A 24,385-nucleotide genomic window follows, 5' to 3' on the forward strand; every position below is an offset into this window, starting at 1 on the left:
AAACATGTTACAAAATGTTTTTTGGTTTTGTTTTAACATGTAGTTTGGACACATTTTAGTAAAAGGAACTAAAGAAATTCACCCAAAACTCAATGTATTTTTCACACACTGCACAGCTGTTGTGAATATTCACACTGGGGGCCTTCAACAGTGCTTGGGTCCAAAAAAATAAGCATTCAATGATGCATAACACAGGCGTCACGAGGCTGTGCTGTTGAATTACAGGCGACACTGTTATGTTACACACAATATTTTAAGCAGGGGCTGTTTCACACCCACCACCAACATGGCTGTGTTTGTCCTCCGAGCACACAGCTCTCAGAGGTATTGGGTGAATGTGTTATACACAAAAACACACAACCACCCAAATATAAGGAACTGTCATATGCAAAGCACACAATGGATCTCGTATCAGTCCTGATTCTGCAGATGTGAAAGCTTTGGACAGTCTGTACCGGTGTGAATCAGTAATGTTGACAGATTTGCTTTACTACTAATGGTTGAACTACATCAGTAAATAAAAAAAGCAGACAGAGCAAAACTATCAAAACAAACTAGTCAGTTAATGGAAACCACGAGGTGTAAAAACACTAAATTATTAAATAGGCCAAACAATGTGCTCAGACATCCAAAATAAATAAATAAACATAATTATATAAAGAAAACCAAATCAAATGAAATAATAAATTAATTTAAAAAAACGAAATAAATAAGTGTATGCATTACAAATGCCTGTCCTTTAAAAAAAGCAAAAAAGCAAAGAAAAGTTATTTGATGTTAACTTTATTTCAGACTATTTGATTTATAATGTCCCCAAAATTACAACTTTTCGGAACTTGTATTGATTAATCTACACTGATTTTATCAGTAATCATTATTTTTTCCATAAATGTATAGAACAATGGTTCTCAGCTGGTTTCGAATCAGAACTGAAAGTTTTATTCATGTAAATAAGAAATAAGTCAGGCATGAAATTTATTAATATTATCCTGAACTATGTATGCCCGAAAATATAGAAAACGAATACCAAGACCAGACGAGAAACGCTAAAATAGAACATATGTGACATGAAACTACAATTTGACAAACTGACTAATGAGAAAAGAGTGATGCATTTAAAATAATGCATGCAATTAATCTTTAGGAATTAAATTAGGCATGCCAATTATAAGAAAAACTGAAAAATTGAAAATTATAACTTGCATTTCTGTTCGAAAAAAAAAAATGCTGTTGTCATCATATGAACCAGTGCACGGTCTGCAACTGTGTGTGTGCGAGTACATCTTTAAGAATGCATCAGTGTACAGCTGCTGTGTGCATCTGTGTGTGTGATATAATTCTTGATATAACACTTGTCAAGTGTTATGCTTTCGGAGAAACAGGGACATGTCTGATTTCGTTATGACTTATGACTGTGGCCTACTTATCAATCTGCAGATTCTCATATTGATAAACCCAAGGTCAGAGCTGCTCGATTACGTTAAGAAACTAAACTTTTGAGTCAGACCGGGTTTCAGTCAAGTTTCAGAGCATTTCTTTTAAAAAGCGAATGGAAAACAAACGAGGGCACGTGTCGTGAACAGAGCCCAACAGTTAAAAATCCCATTCATTTTCTCCACAGAAAATTGTCTTTTTGCTGTTTTGCTTAAAGCTAAAGTTCACAAATGTTGTGAATCATCTAAAAGCTGGTTGGCTTGCTTCATTTATCAAAGTTTTTTTTTTTACTCCCCATGGAAAAAATAAATAAGGGAAAAAACATCAAGAAAAAAAAATGTCCATCTTGATTTCACTTTACAAAACCCCAATAAAATGCAAGCATAAAACATAACCAAAATTGATCATATATCTTATGCAATTTGTCATTACGTTCTGTGTAAATCAGTGCAGGCTGTTACATTGCATATTGTGTTGTTGATCGGATTCAGTTGTTAGTGGCTTGTTAAAGAGTTAAAACGACTCTGGATGTATTTGTGTGAGCATCTGCATGTGCATAAGGTCACCGTCAAGCTCTAACACACTCCAGATGGGAGGATGCGGTTTTCTAGAATTAGAAATATTTTCCACAGCACTGGATACGATTGCTTTACAGCAAATAATACAAAAAAAACAAGACATGATTACACCTCCAACACATAAAAATTATAGCATAATCTGAACTCTGAAGTCTTCCTTCTCACTTGCTCACACACCAAGAAGCCACATCAGAAGACGTCAACACACAACACAAACACAAGGTCTTATTCAATCCATACTCTATTGGCTCATAGGCACTGCAAACTGCTGGCTATTCTGCTATCCATATATATAAGAGTCTGTGTATGTCTTCCATCCGATTTAAGGTTTCGAAGCAGAGCTCGACCAAACTTGTTCAGACTACATCAACAATTAAAGGTCTGTGGTCTCTAGCCCTAGAAGCTCTGTTTAATGAACACTATCATTTGAAGCCCAAAACAGATGTTTCTCAAACCTTCCAAACAACATCACTTACACATACACAAGCAAGAAACCATCCAGTTTTTTTTTTACACACATATGAGTCTAAATCTGGGGGTAATAAGGTGTAATAATGGACTTATGGAACAATAGTTTTAAAAAAAGTAATTTTTTTCACTATTATTTTCAACAGGATCTGCCTTTTCATGGGTTTAAATATTTTTGTTATAAGAGACAGACAACTTTGTGCATGAAAACCACTCCTGGTAAAATAAATAAATAAATTAACTTGATTTGCAAAAGTCAATGAAATTTTGGCAAGCCAAACATGTCACGTCTCTGAGTATAATGTAATTTATTTAAGTCACGAAATCCGTAAAATAAGTATTATGAAGTATTATGTCTCCAGCACATTTTATAATTGCCCCAAAATCAAACATAGTTGACACCTCATGTCAAGAACCTAGACTGGCTGTCGTTTGGAATAATAGAACTAAAAATATCGACATAACACACTCATGGGCAATCAATCACTTCGCTGAATACTTTCCAGCTAATAAATAAATAACTAATACCGAATGATCCATCTGTTTTTCAAATCCACATCGTTTGAACATCATGACATCGATGTCTGTCAAAAAAATAATGTGCACAATACTCTGTCATATTTACGGTAGGTCCAGCGAGTTCACACATTACTTGGAAAACCCACACTACCGGATATTTTGACTACATCATCGCTTGCTTTCAGAGAAGAGGGAGAAAATGGTGGCCTGAGCAGCTTCAACCTACTGTCTGTCTGAGACGGTAATGTAACTAATTAGCCTACATAATGCACGCGAGTATACATTTGTTCTTCACTCGCTCAAATTGAATCGGAATGATCTAGATAGATAGATAGACAGATAATTTTTACCTAGAAACACATAACTAGTCATCTGTTTAGGCTAAAACTTAACTTAGACTACTTCATGAAGATCCAGCAATTATGAATCATCTAGCAACTTCAGTGGGTCATGATTTTAAAATGTCATGCACTTAAGATGAATTGCTGAAAAACTGTACCAGGAAAAGCTTGATGTTGAGCCCTGGATACACATGTTAAACGTATATATCTAATATCTGTACATACATTCTAACACTTTTGTCTCTGGCCTATCTAGTCATTTTAACATGATGATAATAATAAAACACTTCTGTGAATTCTGAAAGCAGATAATCAAACTAATTTATCTGCTGTGCACAGGCTGGTTTTAAAGTTAGGACTTCCCTGAAACAAAGTTTCTCACGCAAAGAAATTATCAGCCACCCTGCAGCTTCCTCTCTTAGCATTGCTGCCCTCGCTGCTGCTATTGTAGTGAACACACCAAACATAGAGCGCACAATTACAGAATCAAGGCACGGACTAGTGTGTACTCTATGATGAAGCCTCCACGCTCACACACCAATGCAAGTGCATAAGATACTGTGAAATAAAGTATGATGCATGCTCAGAAAATGCATTTCCATTTCTCTCCTTTTAAAATTATGAATCTAATAAAATGTCAACAAAGAAAAAAGAACCAATGAACGCATTGCTAATTTGAAGCTAAAATGTGTGTGCATGCTTCTGACATTTATTGGAGTCTATAAACTTTAAGTGTTTGAACTTTCTTGGTCTACGTTGCCGTTCCCTTATATAGACATTCAGAGCAAGTTCTCACATCTCTGCCAAGATTCCTCAGCAGCCAATCAGTGCCTTGATATAGCCGTACCGTAACCCCTCAAGTGAGCAGACGTCATTTGCTGTCTGAATGAACTAACAAAACTACCAATTAGGCTATCATGCTGTGTCAGCCAGAGAAATGGAGCGAGGCGGAGATAAATGCAGACAAAACAGTAATTGCGTCCTTATTAGTTTCATTACATACGATAGTATCAATCATACTTGGTTTCAAATTGGCTGTTTGTCTTGCATGTGGGTGGATAGTTAGGTTAAATGAGAGTTACTGTGAACATATCACTTACTAGGTGAATTACGCCTATCGTTGGTTTTGATTTAAAGCAAAGAAAAAAAATGCATCATTTACACACCCTTGTGACCCATCCGAATTTCTTTCTTCCATGGACAGGATAAATCTAGCAGAATGTAAAGGCTATAAGTTTTAAACTTTAAGTTGTTATTTACTGAACTTCCTCCCCTCCGCCATATAGCTCTTAAATCTCATTTGTATTCGCGATTATGAAAATTTAAGGCCTCAAGATCATTCACACCGTGTGTAACATCAAATCCAATTGGTTCTTATGATTCATTGACATCAAATCACATCTTAATGCATCATATTTGCATATAGGTGAATCAAATATAAGGAGGAATGTTACCTCCCCTGTCTCTGCTTTGCCCGCCCAGGCGCCCAGAGAATATTTTCCGCCCATGAGAAAATGCGATAGGAAGTAGGAACGCGCGCGCGCAATTTTAGTTTGTCCACGAGAGATATCATGGCTTTTGAGCGAGCGAAGCATAACAATTGCTCAATAATTGGATGTACAAATGAACACTGAAGGGTCAATACAGAGCTGGGCTTGCTGAACGTCTGAAACTAAAGTCTGGATCACTCTCTTTGGCTCAGCTACACACCTCGGACAAGTAAGTCAACTAATGATATATAAGTGTGTTGCTTTACTGTTTATGGTTGGTTGCCTAGATTGTTACACGTAGAATGTGGCTGTAACATTAGCTATGCAGTTTATGTGTGTGAATACACACACTGTAACGCGAGTGTTGTACACTTCTTTGTTATTTGGATAACCGTTTTCCTGTTGGTTATACGGCGTGCGCGATATCCGCATTTCAAGATCGCAGAGCTTGATGATGTAATTGTAATAAGATAAATTACAGATGTTACAGATCTCTCATGAAAAGGCAACAGCAGGTTAGCGTTAGCTACATGATAATAACTGTAAACCATCCGAATAAAGTACCGTATCCAGACATAATATTTTAAACTAACCATTCAGAAACGTCCTGCTGGAGCCGCTGAGTTGTTGCTTCTCCATCCGGATCAGATTCTGGGTCAAACTGAAATGCTTGAACGACTGCGTCTTCGTGCCATTGCTATATCCAACGTAAACATGCACGCCATGGTACCGTTGCGCAAGATGGTCAAGGCCACACCCACCCTCCACCTTGCGCCGCCTTTCTCCTCCTCATTATCATTTAAAGCTACAGACACCGAAACGGCCTGTCTGAAGGAAGCTCATTCTGGGACTGGCTTGTAGTGGCTATAATTCTGCACCGAGGCTGAATTTTTGAAAAGAGATTTCAGATACAGTACTAGGGACCACTAAGGCCTATATTAAAGCCTACAAAAAGTAGCATGTCATGGGACCTTTAACTAAAACACGATATATCTCTTAAATCTCAATCACGTTTGCATGTATTTAAACAACGCTTGGTTCTCACGTGTTATTGACGACAAAACTGGTGCAACACATCTTGATGTGCCATATTTGACTAATTGTGGATAAAATTTACATTTTTATTAACTAAAACATGACACGTCATTCAAATCTAATTTACAATTTCATATATTTAAATATAACGCATCAAGACAAATCACACCAGAATTCATGGCAAAATTTACCAATGCTATTGGTTCTTGTGTGATTTGTCATTGACATCAACCTTCATGCAACATCATGATATGTCATATTTAAATATACGTGAATGAAATTTACATTTTTATTAACTAAAGCACGACTTCGCTCTTAAATCTCATTCACGTTTGCATATATTTCAATATAACGATTCAAGGTCAGGTTGACATCAAACTTTGTACAACACATTCGGATGTGCCATATTTGAAGATACATGAATGCAAATGAGATTCTGCTAAACAACTCATTTTTTGTTCATGGAAGAAATTCATGCGTTTTGAGCAACATGTAAAGGTAAGTAAATGATGACAATTTTTCTAATTTCGATGAAATATACCTTACCATTTCTTCTACTGATACTGATCTAATCTAAAAGATCTGACCAATATATCAAGTTACAGTAAGTCAGAAACAACTACAAACTCTGAGAGATACAATTAACAAATTAGGGAAAAACAATAAACACATGACAGTAGTCACTCTTGAAAAATGCATTAGGTTTTCGACCGGTCGCCTTACCTTCGGTGGGTCATAGAGCTCTAGCTGGTACCTCTCGCTAGCTGTGTGGTCATTGGTCCTCCTGACCTGCAGGCGGCAGCGCAGCCAATGCGGGGGTGTGTCTGAGATAGTGTCATCCACCTCCAGGTACCGCAGCTGCCCCTCTTTACAAACACTTCCTGTCTCTGGCCGCCGTCTCACAGTTCGCAATGGATTCCAACGTTCCCACAGAGCAACCTTCTTTGAGGTGCGATGGGCGGTTACCTGCACAGTCTGAGGTGGGGTTTGAGAGGTGCATTCAACAGTCGCGGATGGTCCGCCCACCTGGAGTGAATCGTCCCTAGGGCAACCACTTGAAGATTCATCAAGTTGCGGAGATTTCTTAAAGAGTTGGCATACGCTTTCTCGGATGCGTCTGACGGAAATGTGAGTTACCTCACTACGGGAAGGGAAGGGAAACGCAGGGTGCGTGTATCGTTCTGACCCGGGCCTCCGCTCCGGGTGTTCATCTTCCTGGCTATGCGGCCGCGTTCTGCGTGTAGTGTCTGTAGGAGAGCAGCGTAGCAACTGCTCCTGTTCCCTAGGGATGCCAACGGCATCTGGTTTGGGCGCAAAAGTGGCGACTAGCGGAGACGCTCCTGGCCGCACGGTCTCCCGGTAATCCAGCACCCCTGAGAAGGAAGTGATGCGTAAGCGGCTAGTCATGGGTAGTAATGGCGGTGGCCGCAGGGGGGTTTCTGCATCTTTAGCCACCTCACAGCTGAAGTGGTGCTGGAACAGTGCACTGAATTGCTTGGAGAAATTTTCCGGCGGGACCACATCCTGTACCGGACGCTCTTTGATGAAGCGCCGGTAGTGCTGGGCAAGTTCTCGGGCCGTGGTGCTGGCATGCAACTCGCAGAACTCCCTCCATCCACAGGGGGGTGCTATGGATAGTGCAGTGCTTGTGGTCTGCTGGACAGTGTTACCATTCATTGCAGTAACCAGCACAGCAGGAAATCACTGCGAAAAACAGATGAACAACATCACAAACATTAAAGTCTGTATGACTGGATTTGCAATATAACACCGCCTCAAGTTGCTTTTTTAAAACACTTACTGCATAGTGAAAAAGTACACATTTTATTTAAGCTTTGTTTTGTGAAGCTACTTCAGTACATGTAAGCTAAGGTTACCAGACTTAATATAGAAAGTAACTTGCAGCAACAAGGCAACCAGCATGATTCATTTTCATAAGATACATTTAAATGCAAATTAATAATCCATTTATAATTGGACTGATGGCTAAATTGGACTGAAGAGTCTTATGTAAATGCCTCAAACAATTCAAATGAGCTCGAATTTCAAATGAAATTTCGAATCAATTGAGAGGTGGTAAAGATCTTAAATCTGTTGAACAGGAAAGTTTTAGCCTTGCAAATTTTGAACTCCGACTACTTTCTCAAATGTGTTGTGCACATGTGTAGTGTCTTGATGTGTATGTTTATATACATATTACGTCTAACGAATGTGCATGTTTATTTATGCTCACAGTAGCGCTGGTGACATTCTTGTTCTGGCTTTTTTTTTTTTTTTTTATATAAATGTGGCGACTGGTTACTGTGCTTACGGCTGCAATTTTGCTCAGAACAGATGTAAAGCACACGTAAACAAATATGCGGATGTTTACAGTCTCAAGTTTATGGTCTTCGGGAAAAAAAGTGCACATAAACACACCTAACAAGAACTGCTGATCTTCACTGACTCAAGCAGCAAAGATGGTTGAACACAATTCAACAAAGTTGAGCAGAGTGCAACTTTATGCAAATAAGCAACAACAACATGTACGGACTACTAATGAGAGTTTTGACAGCGATTTCATAAGCGTCAGTGTGATCGCTCAAAGTCGGCATGAAATCCAAATCTTTTTCAAAATGCATGTTATTGATCTTATTGTGAATGATCCATCTATGCATGTTTCATTTTATATATTTATTTATTTTGACCTTGTAATTTGATGTCATAAGTCAATCTTTCGGTGAAAATGACAGACCTCTCTCTGGTGATGCATGCCACCCCTTTCTTACAATCGACTGCAATTCTGGTATACCCGTTCAGCTGCTTGCTAATTCAAATATCCATGCATTTAGGCATTTACAAGCCGCTAAAGTTCAAACTGAGCATCAGAATGGGAAAGAAAGGTGATTTAAGTGACATTAAACGTGGCATGGTTGTTGGTGCCGGACAGGCTGGTCTGAGTATTACAGAAACTGCTGATCTACAGGGATTTTCAAACACAAACCATCTCTAGGGTTTACAGATAATGGCCAGAAAAAGAGGAAATATCCAGTGAGCGGCAGTTCTGTGGGTGAAAATGCCTTGATGATGCCAGAGGTCAGAGGTGAATGGCCAGACTAATTCCAGCTGATAAAAAGGCAACAGTAACTCAAATAACCACTTGTTACAACCGAGGTCTGCATGCAGAAGAGCATCTCTGAATGGACTGAACCTTGAAGCAGACGGACTACAGCAGCAGAAGACACACCGGTGACACTCCTGTCAGCTGAGAACAGAAAACTGAGGACACAATTCACACAGGCTCACAGGCATTCAACCAACACCCAATAAATTGAACCAAGTCCCATCCTAAATTTAGTCTTCTCAATAGTTTTGTGAGATTGTGTTTTAATACCATATTATATAAGGTATTATAAGGTATTCTAGTGTGCGTGAACAATTGATCTCTTTGTTTACGCTGCGCATCTACTGACATAGCAATCTCTGTACCGAAACTCTTCAATGAATCAAGCTTTCTATGAACGCTAACAAAGTGTATCAGTTTAGCTCATCACTGCATGGCTGACGCAGTCGTCTGAACTCAGCTGGTACAATACCTGATTCTTCACTTTTACTCACTCCCTCATTCAGCTCTCCAGTACAGGAAGAGAGTGACTAATATCGCTCATGCAACTTTATAATGCGCCACAGGTCAAACACAGAAATATCTGTGAGACCATTGTTGATGTGAAGAGGAAGACTGAGGAAGTTGAAAGTGTCAGAAGCATCTGATACCAGTCACTGATGGGCCCGCGGTTCTCGATGCGGAATTCGCTCGTGAATGTGCGCAGTCCCTCAACACGTGGTGCAAACCACCTTCGGAATCAGATCACAGTCGCCATTTGCAGCTGGGGAATTTTTCTTTTGAGGCTAAAAAAAAAAAATCTGCACATGGGTGCTGCGCTGCACCAGACATGTTGCGACACAACTGGAGCCAATCTCCCCATTCTCTTCCCCACATCCTCATTCACGAGCGCACAGCCCTCTCGGACGCCTGCGAACGTTTAACTCTGCGTGAGAAGTAAAGGGCTGTTCTTAAAGTTCCGTTGGAAGCCCTGAAGCATGACAAAATGAAGGTTTAAAACATGAAGAAAGCAACAGATCAGAAAAACCACAACACTCGCATGGTAAAGGAGAAAAAAGAGAAGGGGGGCATTCTATAGACAGCATCATGCACTCTGCTCTTTTATTGGGTGACAGGAAGCATTAACCTACATAGGGAGAGGAACACCCATCACACGTATAGCTGTTTTCTTTGGTGTGCAAAGTCCTTTCTAAAAAGACGAGCAAAGCTGGTCAAAAACGTCTTTAAGATGTGTTGCTGGTTTGGTGGTTTGCACACAAGGCTTCCTAATTTGCATAAAGAAATGGTTTGCTCAAAAATGGCAATTCTGGTATCGTGGACAAAGTTTTAAATCACAGTATGTTTTTATTTAATTTACAATCGCAAAAGAAAAAAAATCCACAATAGCATTTTTATGTGACTTTACAAAAGTCAACATTTTTGTGCTAGATTTACAAACGGAAATAACTGTGGGAAAGTATCATCACAGTCTATGAAAAGGGTCCATTGGATATTTTTGATGGAAATCAAACCCAAATTGTTTTATCTGTTAAATAACCATGAGGCAAAGCCAATTTCGTATGATAATCTATCAAATTAAATATTTTACAAATGAAAATTACAGTTCAGTTGGTTATTTTCCATATGCAAACGATAAAACAAGATTATTCAGAGCAAATGAGCGGGGCTGTTCACACAAAAACACATTTCTTCATTTAAAAATGCCAGACATGGAGCAGTGTAATGGAAAAAAATGTTTTCTTAAGAAGATATTGGCATCATCTCCTACCCTCGTCACTGCAAACCTGTATGGTTTTCTTTCATCATATAAAAAAGCCACGTTTGTGTCCCACAGAAGAAAGTCAGTCATATAGGTTTGCAAAGTCATGCAATTATTTTTATAGGGTAAACCATTTCTACAACCAGCAAGACGTTCTTGGTCAACCAGCACCAGACTAGCAACGATGTGAGTGCATATGTCGTGTTTACACCATGGCCCGTGCATCAGAGCGCATGCCGTGTGACGTAGTCCCGCCCCCTGCGCTGGCCCCCGGGTGTTCGTTCTATCAGTGATCATCCGGCCCACTCATGACTCAGCAACCTCCAAACAAACTAACATCATTTCCTCTCTGGCCGTCTCTCTCTCCACATTATTCTCTGCTTCCTCATCCTTCACATGCATGCATGTTAAATTCCCATTCTTGCAATACATCCCTCGTGTTTCTTTTCATCCTAACTGCCCTATTTCTCCATCTTTAAACCTCGACATAACCAAACAGCCACTTCATTGTTTTCTCACTTTAACTCATTTCCTGTTTCTCACCATAAGCTTATTCATTATCCTCACTTCTTATTATTCTTATTATTTATCCACACTTGTCTTTCCCCTCTCCATATACTTTGCATGCACTTTGTAGCCTTTACTACCGTGATAACGCTCTTTCTGGCATTAGAGTTGGGCGGTAAGCCCAAAGTCTTAAATCACAGTATGATTTTATTTATGTACAAAAAATAAAAAACACACAAATATCTATTCAGCCAATCACATGGCAGCAACTCTATGCATTTAGGTATTTAGACATAGTCAAGGTGAGTTCAAACTGAGCATCAGAATGGGGAAGAAAGGTGTTTTAAGTGACATTGATTGTGGCATGGTTATTGGTGCCATGCCATGTTCGGGCTGGTCTGAGTATTCCAGAAACTGCTGATCTACTGGGATTTTCACACACAACCATCTTCAGGGTTTATATATAATGGCCAGAAAATTACAAAATATCCAATGAGCGACAGTTCTGTGGGCGAAAATGCCTTGTTGATGCCAGAGGTCAGAGGAGAATGGCCAGACTGGTTCCAGCTCATAAAAAGGCAACAGTAACTCAAATAACCACTCGCTACAACCTAGATACGTCTAAATAACGCACGCCCAACCTTGAAGCAGATGTGCTACAGCCGGCTACAATTCACACTGGCTCACCAAAACTGGACAATAGACGATTGGAGAAAGGCTGCCTGGTTTGATGAGTCTCGATTCCTGCTGCGACATTCAGATGGTCATTTCAGATTTTGGCGTAAACAACATTAAAGCATGTATTCATCCTGCCTTGTATCAACAGTTCAGGCAGTGCTGGTGGTGTAGTGGTGTGTGGGATATAATGCCACAGTCTACCTGAGTATTGTTGCTGACTATGTCTATCCCTTTATGACCGCAGTGAACCATCTTCTGATGGACACTTCCAGCAGGATAATGCACCATGTCACAAAGCTCAAATCATCTCAAACTGGTTTCTTCAACATTACAATGAGTTCACTAAACTCAAACGGCCTACACAGTCATCAGATCTCAATCCAGTAGAGCAGCATTGGGAAGTGGTGGAATAGGAGATCGCATCATGGATGTGCAGCTGACCAATCTGCAGCATTGCTATCATGTCAATATGAACCAAAAAAGAAATGTTTCCAGCGCCTTGTTGAATCTAGGCCAAAAAGAAATTCTGAAGGCAAAAGGGGTCCAAACTGGTGCTAGCAAGGTGTACCTAATAAAGTGGCCGGTGTGTGAGTGCGTATATATAATAAAATGACAGTATAGATGTTGTTTTTTTGATTAAATAGCCATGTAGTAAAGACAATTATTATTATTTCTGATAATCCATTGAATTAAATATTTTACAAATAAAAAGGACAATTCAATTTGGTTATTTTCCATTTGTATTTGGAACTCAGTGGATGCATACCAAAAAGACAAGATTATTCAGAGCAAACAAGCAGGGCTGTTCACACAAAATGTGTTTAAAAAGGCAAAAAAGTTGAACTTGTTACTTAAGCGCCACATTTTTAGAACGCTGCGTCATTAGAGGCTGCAAAAGATGCAAGTACAACATTCAAAGACGTCCATGTAGTGTTGTTTACATAGAAAAACAATGGAAAAGCAGTGCAGTGGAATGCAAAAACGTGTTATGGGTGAACAGTCAATATGTCTTGCATATGTACAAATGTGTCTTCACACTATACAAGGCTTGAGTTCAAATCCAACAACTCAAAAAACAGCATTCAAAATATACTATCTAGCAAACAGTTATGCTGTGAACGGTGAGTCTCACAACCATGATTGGCTTTTGTGGTTGGTTGCCATGGCATTGCTATGTGGTTGCTAAGGTATCCTGATTTTAGTTGTTGCAATAGTTGCTATGGTGTTTTAAAGGGCTTTGTAAGGTTAAATCTAATCATGCAATGCAGGGCTCGCAAAATTTAAAAATCGCTGGTAGCCCTTCGGGCAGGCACTCTTCAGATTTTGGTAGTCCGAAATGAATCAGCCCCCAATGAGGGTATGATAAAAATTTAAAAAAAGGTAACACTTTAGTTTAGGGTCTAATGCTCACTATTAACTAGTTTCATTAACATGCAGATGGCAGGGTTTAATCATCACTGAGGTCCCGAATGTGAGGTAGGCTAGTTCGGGGGAACATTTTTTGATTTCTCTGATCTACATATGTGCATTTTAAGATGTTTTGAAGGCCAAAAAAATTATTTTTAAAACCATGTCACGCAGCTGATTATTTTTCTCTTCTCATCAGCATCACACTCTTTTTCTCTTTGTTTTTCTCTTGCTCTGTCTCTTCTCCTCCTAAAGCTAAGCTTTGACTGATATAGGCTTTTCATTTTTGTCTGTCAGTGAAGAAGGTAAACACAGGGTCAACTGATAGGTTGATTTATGAATAATTTTCTCAGATGCATTCATTTACTGAAAGCTACTAGGAAAGCTAGGTAGCCTAACTAAGTTTATTAAATTCATTCACAATATGCACACATTCATTATTGATCTTATTCCTAATACAGGGCCGAAGACAGGGCTTTATAACCAAAGAGGTCCTACATTTAAGGTTGTTAGGGGGTTAATTTTTTTTTTATTTCTCTGATATGTGCATTTCAAGACGTTTGAAGGACAAAAAAAGGATAAGAAATAGCTTTAAAACCATGTCAGCGGGCAGATTATTTGTCTCACTTCTTATCCATCACTCTCTCTTTTTCTCTCAGTCTCCTCATCTTGCCCTGTCTCTTCCCCTCCTAAAGCTGAACATTTTTAATTTACTGAAGGCTACAAATTGTATTATATTAATTCTCAACATGTACACATTCATTATTATTCTTGTACCTAACATGATGAAAACGGCTTTGTTAATGTGTCTTGTCCCCTCACAATGACAGTAAACTAATTATTACATTAACGTACATGAGTCACGTTACATAGGCCTATTTTCAGTTCAAAATGGCGAAATTCGACAAAAATATATTCGTTTGCCTGATTATTTTTGTCATTCGTTTCACATTTGTGATCTAAAAAAACTGTCAAATGTGTAATGTTTAGTTTAGCTACTTACATCTTATCTCGCACTTGACCGTAAACTCTGCTCAAACTCGCGCTCAGCAGCTTCTGCGAATATAAATCCCGCCTACTTTGATTTGATTGGTCGTCTCAAATATTCTGACATTGACGAGCAGTGACAGACCAATGAGGCTCAGATGAACACACACACACACACACAGACCTCTGTTTCTGACGTGCGCTCTGCTCCGTGCCGCAGCGGATTGAAGATGAAGAACGCGCTGAATCTGATTATAACAAGACTGAAGCGAACACTATTTCAGATAATGTTATGAGTTGTGTTATTTCAGGCCGGTTAGAATTTTGGTAGCCCGACTGGAAAACACAATAGCCCCGGGACGTCGGGCTAGCGATTTTGCGAGCCCTGCGAATGCCTACTACCGTTAACGTTACCTAAAAGTAACGTTACTTGCTGGTATTTCATAAACAACTTTTCAGCACAAAAGAAAACATGGGGATAATTAATTTAAGTGTATGAAAAATCATGAATTTACCAAGATAAACAACAGTATCAATTCCACTGTAATCGTTTCACAAAACTATACATTGTTTTGAAATTTCTGATGAAAAATACATTTTAAATAAAAAATTAGTTACATTTTGATTCAAGCTGCTAATATGAAATATTAAATCTAAGTTGATGACTGTGTAAGTTTAGTTTAACAGATATTATGAACCGCTACAAATCAACTGCTCCATTAACATTAACCAAATCAAACACACACAGCTCAGAATCATCATTCAAGTCAAACACTTGGTGCTCTGTAATTTCCGAGCTTTGTTTTCCAATGCGACTTTAAGTCCATTACATTTGCAACCTCTAATTCCCCGGCTGGGGTCTTTGGAAGCTCGACACACACAGAGAGCTTCCTGTAGTGTAGGGTCATGATAATAAAAGCAGTGCCCAGATGATACCGACTCTCAGAAACTGATTTCATACACGTAATTTTGCTGAATCAGAGAAATCGCAAACCTCGTGCCAGCTTCCTCCTTATGACTTGACGAGCGTGCAAACAACACGGAACAAACACTTCGCACAAGCATGAGAACTTCTTTAGAATGAGACACAAAAATAAAGTGTGCGGGAAGCAGACAGGCAGTGGGCTTATTCACAGAGACAGGAAACCCTGCCCTGCCTTAGTGACCACTTACTTATTCACACACACACACATACACAAACACTGTTCACATGCAGATATGAACTTTGACTTCAAGGTTTAGGCGTGAAAGGTATGGTAGCTAAAGCAAAACTTAAGATGTCAAAGAGGGGACGACGTCATGTGACGAAATTACTAAAGAAAAGGGACACATGCTTACTTTTGAATTACAGCTTTCAATTTAACACATTCATTTAATGCAGATAAACAAGAAATAACAACAATACAACATTTACTCAATTAATAATGCCCCCCCGATTCATACATTACTCCATAATAAAGAATATCCCTTCCAAAACTGGCCATCTGAGCAATTCACGTTTGAAGTACCAACTTCATCTTTTTGCGAGTCCTCATACAACTAACCTCACCAAACTTAAAACGGGTATCGCCACATTCTTGCAAATGAAAATACCAGAATAAAACCAAATCCAACAGAGCGAGAACTACTTTTAACTTGACAGAACGACTTAAAAGCAAAGGATTAAAAAACAGCAAGACGAATGAAGCCGAACTAGAAGAGTGCGGGACAGTTTAACATATCGCAGGGAAGATATATTTCAGGGGACACTTACAACGAGCCGACAGATAAGACAGAGCGAGGTACTTTTGAAATGAAAAAGTGTCAGCTTTTAAATTCTGCCCATTTTACTATGAAATTCAAACAATAAATGATCATCTCTTCTTCCTCTTTACTACTAGTTATAGCACGAAATAAACATGAATGACCATCAGAAGGTATGTTGAAAGATACAGTACAACTTACTGATATCTGATATCCAAATTAATCGATATTGAACCGGAATTGAGTCGCAAGCTTATGAATAGAAAACTTGTGTCAATGCCCCACCTTAATAAAAATAAAGTACCAGTCATTGTTGCAGTTGAACTATTGATGACTTCAGAGAAGGATAGAAAACCTGACGGAGATTGGTCTATTCATTTGAATTGATTTCCTTGTTTTATTTGATAGTTAGAATATGTATAAATAAATATTGCAAACAACTGCAAAAGCTGAATAATCGATCAAATAATCGCCGATTAGTCGATTAATCGTTAGTAAATGTTTTGCGAATGATTTGATTAATTCATTCATTTAATTAGCTTTTTTACCATTTAAATCAAAGCAGTCAACATGGAAAGAATGGTTTGCAAACAGCCAGAGCAGCAGGATACAAAAAAGAAGGGGCTCTTGGGATTGTTTTCCCCTCCATTGCGTATGTGTGCATTCATGTCACATTTCCGTTGACCTAGCTGGCCACATGGTCAAGACATTGTTTATACCCACCATTTATTCTCACACATATTGTGCTCAGAAATACAGAAAAATACATATTATATATTTTTAAATATATTAATTATATATTATGATATATATTTTAATATATATAGATTTTTTTTTACAATTTTACATTTCAGAGTAGTAATTTAAATTAAAATATTACTTCTTAAAAAAATGATTTGTACTTTATTGATTTTCTTATTCGCAAACAAGAAAAAAAAAAAAAACTCATGTACTTGACATAAACAACCACTAAAACAAAAACATACATAAATCAAAAGAGTTAGTCAATAAAATGGTTATAAATAAGTAAGTAAAATAAAAAAGGAGGGCAGGGGTGTTGCCAACACCATAAGTTCATACTAGGAGCTATATTATATTGACCATGACCACTATTTTTGTCTCACCACATGTTGCTACTACTGTGGATTACAGAAATGTAAAAAAAAAATCACCATTTATCAAAATAAATATCAATCTTACCTTGCAGACTATGGAGAGTTCTTCAAGGGATGCCACCTGCCCTAAATCAGAAAGCCACTCATAAAACGGAGGCCTTGCGTAAGAATTCAAGCTTTACACAATCACACGTCTGCCCAACATGATGCAGCTCTATGAAGGCTTATTACCAAAACTGAATAAAAACTTTTTTCTCAGAATTGCATGACAAACTTGCAATTCAGATTTCTTTCTGAGAATTGCGTGATATAAACCCGCAATTCTGCTTTTTTTCTGAGAATTGCTTGATATATCTAAACTCGCAATTCTGACTTAAATACTGGACTTCTGAGCATTCTCTATGACACCTCTCTCTGGCATCGACAACACTGAGGGTTATCCTTAAAGCCAGCTATACACAGCAAAATATTACATTTTCTAATAGAATATGTTAAGTTTGCCTGTGCAAAAATCACAGACACAATGCTAGATAGTTGCCATGCAGTTGCTAGGTGGTTACTAGGGTGATCTGATTGGTTGCTTGCAGGCCCAAATCACAAGTGCCAAACCCCAAGTCTCTAGAGGCACCGAGCACCAAAAACAAACAGCAGCAACCTTTTACATTTCGTTGTGAACCAGAACAATAAGCTTATGCTGCGTTTACGCAGGGTCGTAACTGTAATTACAAGATGGCAACCCGTGACATTCTACCCAGAGCTGTTCACATCCTCAGACTCTGATTTAAGCATTTCAATGTCAACACCATAGACTGTAAAAAAAGATGGACGACGCCCCTTCACTCTCTTCCATTGGTAAAAAGTGAAGCCGCCAAAGTCCTAATATGGCACTGACATCTTGCGCAGATCTGGGACCTGCTTCTGCGCAGTAATCAACGCGAGACCAGATTCAGCGCAGTAGTGAGCCGGAAGTAAAGCCGCGATATAAAGGTCCCGCCCTCACTCCCACAGAAACGGTTAGTACAAAGTTTACCGTGTGAAATAAACAGTAGTGGACATGTAGAAATTAACGTTGAACAGGGTTCCCACTCTAAACCAAATGTCAAATTCCCTGACTTTTCCCTGACTTTCATTGACTAAAAAGATGAATTTCCATGACCTATAATGAACGGCAAAACAGGCTGCTGTTTTGCGGAGCACCAAGCTGTTTTGTTTTGTAGAAAGCCTTTCTTTAAAGTGAATTTTGTTTTGTATAAATTGTATTTTAATTTTAAAACATTTTTCATCAACCAATTGCCTGTATTTAATAAATGAGAAGCAAATATATAGCAGACAATATAATCATGGAGGCGCGCCGTGGTCACTTGCATTGCACGTCAACTGGAGCCTATCTCATCATAAATTAACCGAAACTCGGTGTATGCCTCACATACATGAGAAATACATCTGAAGATAGCTTGGAATGTCTTTAAACGAAACAATTCAAAACGAAAAGAAATAGGCTACTCTCTGATTATGTAATCCATGATGTGGGACCTAATATTCATTTAGCCTATGTGATATTCATGCTTTTTTTCTTACAGTAAAGCACAGTCCACAAACAACCTCCCTATAATAAGTCAAATCTCTGGAGGTATGCTCCAAGCACACTCTCATCTCATCCCTTTTCCCACATTTGTAGTAATGACACTATAACCAAACCGGAAATTGTAACGCGTGCGCACGCAAAACTTTCTCATACGCACGCAAAAGTTTCTTGTGCGCATGTGAAAGTCCGTATTATTCTTTTTTTGCAAAGGTCCCCTCAGGGGTTCCGTAGAAAGATGTGTGAAACAGCACGATAAAAAAATCGGTATAGAAAAAATACATTTTGATAAATGGAAACTAAAATTTAAAGCAACAAACTAAATTCCCTGATATTCCATGACTTGCACAAAAAATATATAAAATTCCCTGACTTTCAATGTCTGGAATAGACCTTTTAAAATTCCATGACATTCCAGAAATTCCATGACCCGTGGGAGCCCTGGTTGAAGCTCTAATCTCCTACCGAAAATAAATAAATAAATAAATAAATAAAGTCCGTTGGTGCCTTGGTGACTACTTTGTTTAGAAAAGCTGTCAATCACACAGCTGTCAATCATGACATCACATTCCCATTTTTATAGCATCAAATAACGAACTAAGATCAAACTTATTTTAAAAAACGAACACTTGAACTTAAAGCAGTGTGATAAAAACTACCTAAAATGACAGACAACATCTTTAAAAAAGATTTATTTGAAGCTTCACTTTTCAGCACTTGTGCCGCACGCTTGGTCAACACTATCAACACCGAAATGAATCTGCAGCAGTCAGGTGGTACAACTAGAGCTCTGTAAGTTGTTTATGTTAATTATTATTGTAATGTTATGTGCTTTGAGACATGAGGTAATTTAACTTTGCAGACTCTGCTGTGTGTGTTTTGAAGGAGGCGTGGCTTTGGAGACGCTCTGAAGGGAGGGTGGGATCTATGCTTTCAAAGCTAGCTTGCTATTGCTAGCCTCTCTGAAATTGCCTACCCTACCTTTAAGAATATTGCATATTTTCAACAAATAAGACATTCTTAATAAAATTATTTAAGAAGATTTCTTAAGGATCTTAAAAAGACTTTCATGAATCCGGCCCATGGTCCCTAGATATGCCTCAGCTTCCTCCTTCCATGTAAGTTTTATCATCCACCATATAAAAATTGTAATTCTGATTGCTTAGAATTGAGTTGAGGTTCATAGCACAAACTCCCATAAGTAACACACCAAATTTTTTAACAAACCCCTAATTCTAAGTGTGACCAATAGTGCTGGGGGGGCAGAGGTGTGTTAGCACAGAGCACTAGTAATGCATGCTTTGTGGGGGTCATTCCAAAAGTATGTCTTCAAATAAGCAAAAACACATTTCAACACCTCAATGGCACTCAACGATGTCTGTGCATCTGCTAGACAAATATTCAGTGTCTCAGAACACACAATGACAGCATTCTTGACTCGACCGCAACAAGATACAATGCAACCTTGTAATTCATCCCCTGTCCTGTTTGCACAAGCCCATTCAATAGTCGTTCTATCTCTCCCTGACACTAGCATGCACAAAAACCAGACAGAAGCGCTGATGCGGGGCAGAAAACATGCATTAAAGTATGGCTTTGCGCCCTTTTATGAGGCTGCAGAACCTGAAGGAGGTTGATCAAAAGGAAGTGCATGTACACACACGTGTGCACACACACACATGCACAAGTAGCACGCTGCTTTGAGTGTTTAAGGCTCCTTCGACCATATCACGCAGTCACATCTCGACACACTGTTCCCCCATGTAAGGGTAGGAGTTCAGGGGCGAGCGAGTGTGGGAACGGGGACTCTTACAGCTTGAGACGAACGCATGATGCAACAGAATCTCCTGTTCTATATATGAACATGCACATGTTGGCATCAGCGCTTCTCTATACTCATACATTGAAAAGTTTTCGAATGTGCTCTGAGCTATGTGTGAAATTCATGTCAATATAATACACAGAGATGCACAGAAAACCACAACTGAACTGATGCATGTTATAAATATCACACCCAAGGTAAATATTTAACACTCACCAAAGTCCAAACGAGAGTAATAAGCATTTTATAGAAATAAATAAACATTAGAAAATATAATGCCATACATGTTAATTTGGTTATTTATTTATCTGCTGCTTGACACAACCAGCTCTTTTTAAGGAAGCTCAATGGCTCCACTGTCACAAGGTTACAAATATATGCTAAATACAGTTTCGTGGGCTGTAAGAAATATTTTCAGCAAGTTAATACAGGCCAACAGTTAGTTTTAGACCCTGATCACACCAACAAAACATAAAGAAGTCAATTAAAATGTATATGTATATATATGTGTATATGTAAATGTGTCTATGTATATATGTCTATGTGTATATGTATTATGCATCTTTAAAAAAATATTGGTCAAAATAGTTCTAGGGCTGTGAGATAATAGCAATTAATCGTATCCAAAATAAAAGTTTGTGTTTACATCATATATGTGTACTGTGTAAAATTATTTTGTATATATAAATACATACACATGCATGTAGAAAAATGTGTTTTTTATATCAAATATTTAAAAAATAATAATAAGAAAATATATAATATAAATTATATATATATACATACATACATACATTCATGCAAATATTTCTTAAATGTGTGTGTGTATGTATATATACAAAATAATTATTATTTTGCATATTGCATATTTTACATTTGCATACACATGTTTACGAGCTCATTTTACATGTGTATGCAAATGAGCATGGCACATTATTATTGTTATTATTAAAAATACATTATAAACTAAAGTACAGGCAGGATTTCCGGTCGCTTGTTCTAGTGAAAAGCACATCTGGCATACACTCATTTGCATACACATGTTCACGAGCCCATTTCACATGTATATGCAAATGACAATGGCATATTATTATTAATAATAATAATAATAATAATAATAAAATACATCATAACTAAAGTAAAAGCGGTGTTTCCACAAATACATTTGTATACACGAGCCTGAGTATGGAAATTAGCTCGTACCACATTCTTATAATTAGTAATAATAATGTATATGTTGTGTAACAAAAATTACGTAATCACTGGACTTAATTCGATGTCATTAAGAAACTTGTAAGCGGGTGTGTGAACGCATGAGCACCAGCAGTTTAATCTTGTCAAATTATCGTAATAATTTTGCGCTGCTTTCTTTAATTGCCAGTTCGAAATGACGCAAATTCTAAGAATCCGTACGCAATTCACGTATCTTTCGTACCGAGCCAGGCACGCGCTGTGAAACTGCGTGATCCCTTTAAACTTTCTTCTGCGCGTGACAAGTTCATTATAACTTTGCAGTAAACTTTGAAAGGGAAGATAGCATCGCATAACCTCAATAGCCAATATATGAGTTATATGAAACTTTCATAATAATTACTGCGGTGTCAGTACAACTGTCGGAGAGCAGAAACGGGAGACCCCCCCTCCTCGACTCAAACTCTCACGTTCTGCGTTATCTGCACTGACCAAGAAACTTCTGGCCAAAAATGTCAGGATATATAGCACGAACTGTTAATAATTTGCAGAATCCTATTAAACATCTTAACTTACAAGAAGAGAGAGCTATGGTAATGATTAAACATGACTTGCCTGCCAGCCGTGGTGTCCGTTACTCTCTCTGTCATGTTGGATGCGCGCAACAACAGTCCTGCGGAAACTTTCAGGAAGGAAAAAAAACACACACACACACACACACACACACACACACACACACACACACACACACACACACACACAAACTTTCCATGGACACAGCGACAACAAGCGACGAAAAATCCTTGATGTGGCGAGACGCACTGAGCTTCCGGCAAAATAAAAGCCCCATTTCGTGTGCAAAGCCATTCGTGTAGTTTTTGTAACCTTCTCATGCATTAGGCATTAGGCCTATTTTCACAAAAATGGCCGCCGAGACCGGAAGTAGGGTAAACTCTTTTACGGTGAAAGCGCTAGCAGTAGCAGTCGGAGGACAAATGCGGAGACTAAAAGCGGCCAGTCCTGCTGCGTACCTTTTTATGTTTGCACTCATAGAAGAAACAACCCTATTTATAATTTCACAGCTTTCCTTGTGACGAAATGTTGAAAAAGCGCTGGATTTGGGCACTTTTTTTGTGTAGTAAGCACTTCACGGAGGATGAAGTCCGTGTAATTTACGAGTCTACGAGAGTCCGGTCGTAGATATCTTACAACGCAGGCCGTGCTTTGCAGGTTTTCATGGGACAACTGGGGAGAAGTTAAATCACGCCAGACACAGACGGCAAAAAGACGTGTCTGTGGTGTGGAGGAGGAAGCAGATGTTGAAAATGGAGTGTTGATGCCGGTTCGGGAGTGATGCCCTGACTAAACATGTTTATATTGCTATTGATTGTTATCTGATTTGCACGTCATGCACTTTTATTTATTATTATTAACTGTTGGCAAATTAAAATTGTTTGTAGAAGTTGTTTTCTGTAACTTTCTTTCAAATGAGAGAACACGGAGCAGTTTTTCCGTGAGAGGGACTGGAAAAACCTGGAGTGGATCAGGAGCGGAGTGATAGCAGAACGCTTAGAGTGGAGAGAGGAACATGCTTTTGCATCCACTCCAGGCTTTGATCACATCCCCCATGAGCAGGGTGAATAGCCTACACCTCGTCCTTCCCATCAAACTAAAATTAAGACATTTATTACACTCTTTGAGAAATGTAAGAATATTTACAGCCAAATTATGAAAAGTGAATTTAAGACATAAGGACAGGGGGAACCCTGATATTGACGGAAATCCGTCGTATACTCTCGTAGCGACTGAGAACTTTAATCCCTGTAGCTGCTATATATATTATGAAGTGTATTACTGAATATAAAATTACATACATTATGATATATTAGTAAATATATTGTCTCACGTTTTTAAATATATGATTTTTTTTAATGTATTATTCAATATATTGTAATATTAACACAATATATTATTCTGTATATTTTCAAATATACTGTTAAACCATTTAATATATTGATCATTCATATATAGGGAAATATATTTTCTTTTCATAGGGGGACCCTATGTACTGTGTAGAATTATTTTGTATATATATAAATACACACACATGCATGTATATATTTAAGAAATATTTGCATACATATACTGTATATATATTTATATAGTTTATATTATATATAAATATATATTTTTTTATATATAAATAACACATTTTTCTTAAATATATACATGCATGTGTGTGTATTTATATATACAAATTTAATTATACACAGTACACACACATATATTATTAAAAACGAACTTTTATTTTGGATGCGATTAATCGCGATTAATCTTTTGACAGCCCTAATATATGTATATATATATATATATATATATATATATATATATATATATATATATATATATATATATATATATATATATATATATTATGATATAATATGATTATAAATGTTGTAAAAATATGTCACACTGGATAACTCTATATGACTAACTATTTAACGTCATGTCAACTCCCTAATTTAAAGTCCCAATAAAATCAAGTTTTTTTGGCTTTTAGTATGAATATGTTAGCCTTACTGTTACCTATAAGCAAGTGTGATCCAAAACAATCAAAAATCAC

The 24,385-nt window shown here is 37.9% G+C and overlaps 1 protein-coding gene across 1 annotated transcript in view; it reads right to left on the reverse strand.

The window, feature by feature from the left end:
* The window catches only part of sh2b3 (SH2B adaptor protein 3), a 47,769-nt gene extending 25,081 nt beyond the window's left edge, over nucleotides 1-22,688 (reverse strand). The window contains exons 1-2 of the mRNA XM_081366891.1: nucleotides 22,375-22,688; nucleotides 6,589-7,569 (exon numbers count right to left, since the gene is read on the reverse strand). Of these exons, the coding sequence (XP_081223017.1) occupies nucleotides 6,589-7,542 (954 nt within the window). The 5' untranslated portion in view covers nucleotides 7,543-7,569; nucleotides 22,375-22,688. The remainder of the gene's footprint in view (nucleotides 1-6,588; nucleotides 7,570-22,374) is intronic.
* Between the last annotated feature and the right edge of the window lie 1,697 nt (nucleotides 22,689-24,385).

The sequence above is a fragment of the Scardinius erythrophthalmus genome (assembly GCF_964197995.2).
Source record: "Scardinius erythrophthalmus genome assembly, chromosome: 5".
Classification (NCBI taxonomy): domain Eukaryota; kingdom Metazoa; phylum Chordata; class Actinopteri; order Cypriniformes; family Leuciscidae; genus Scardinius; species Scardinius erythrophthalmus.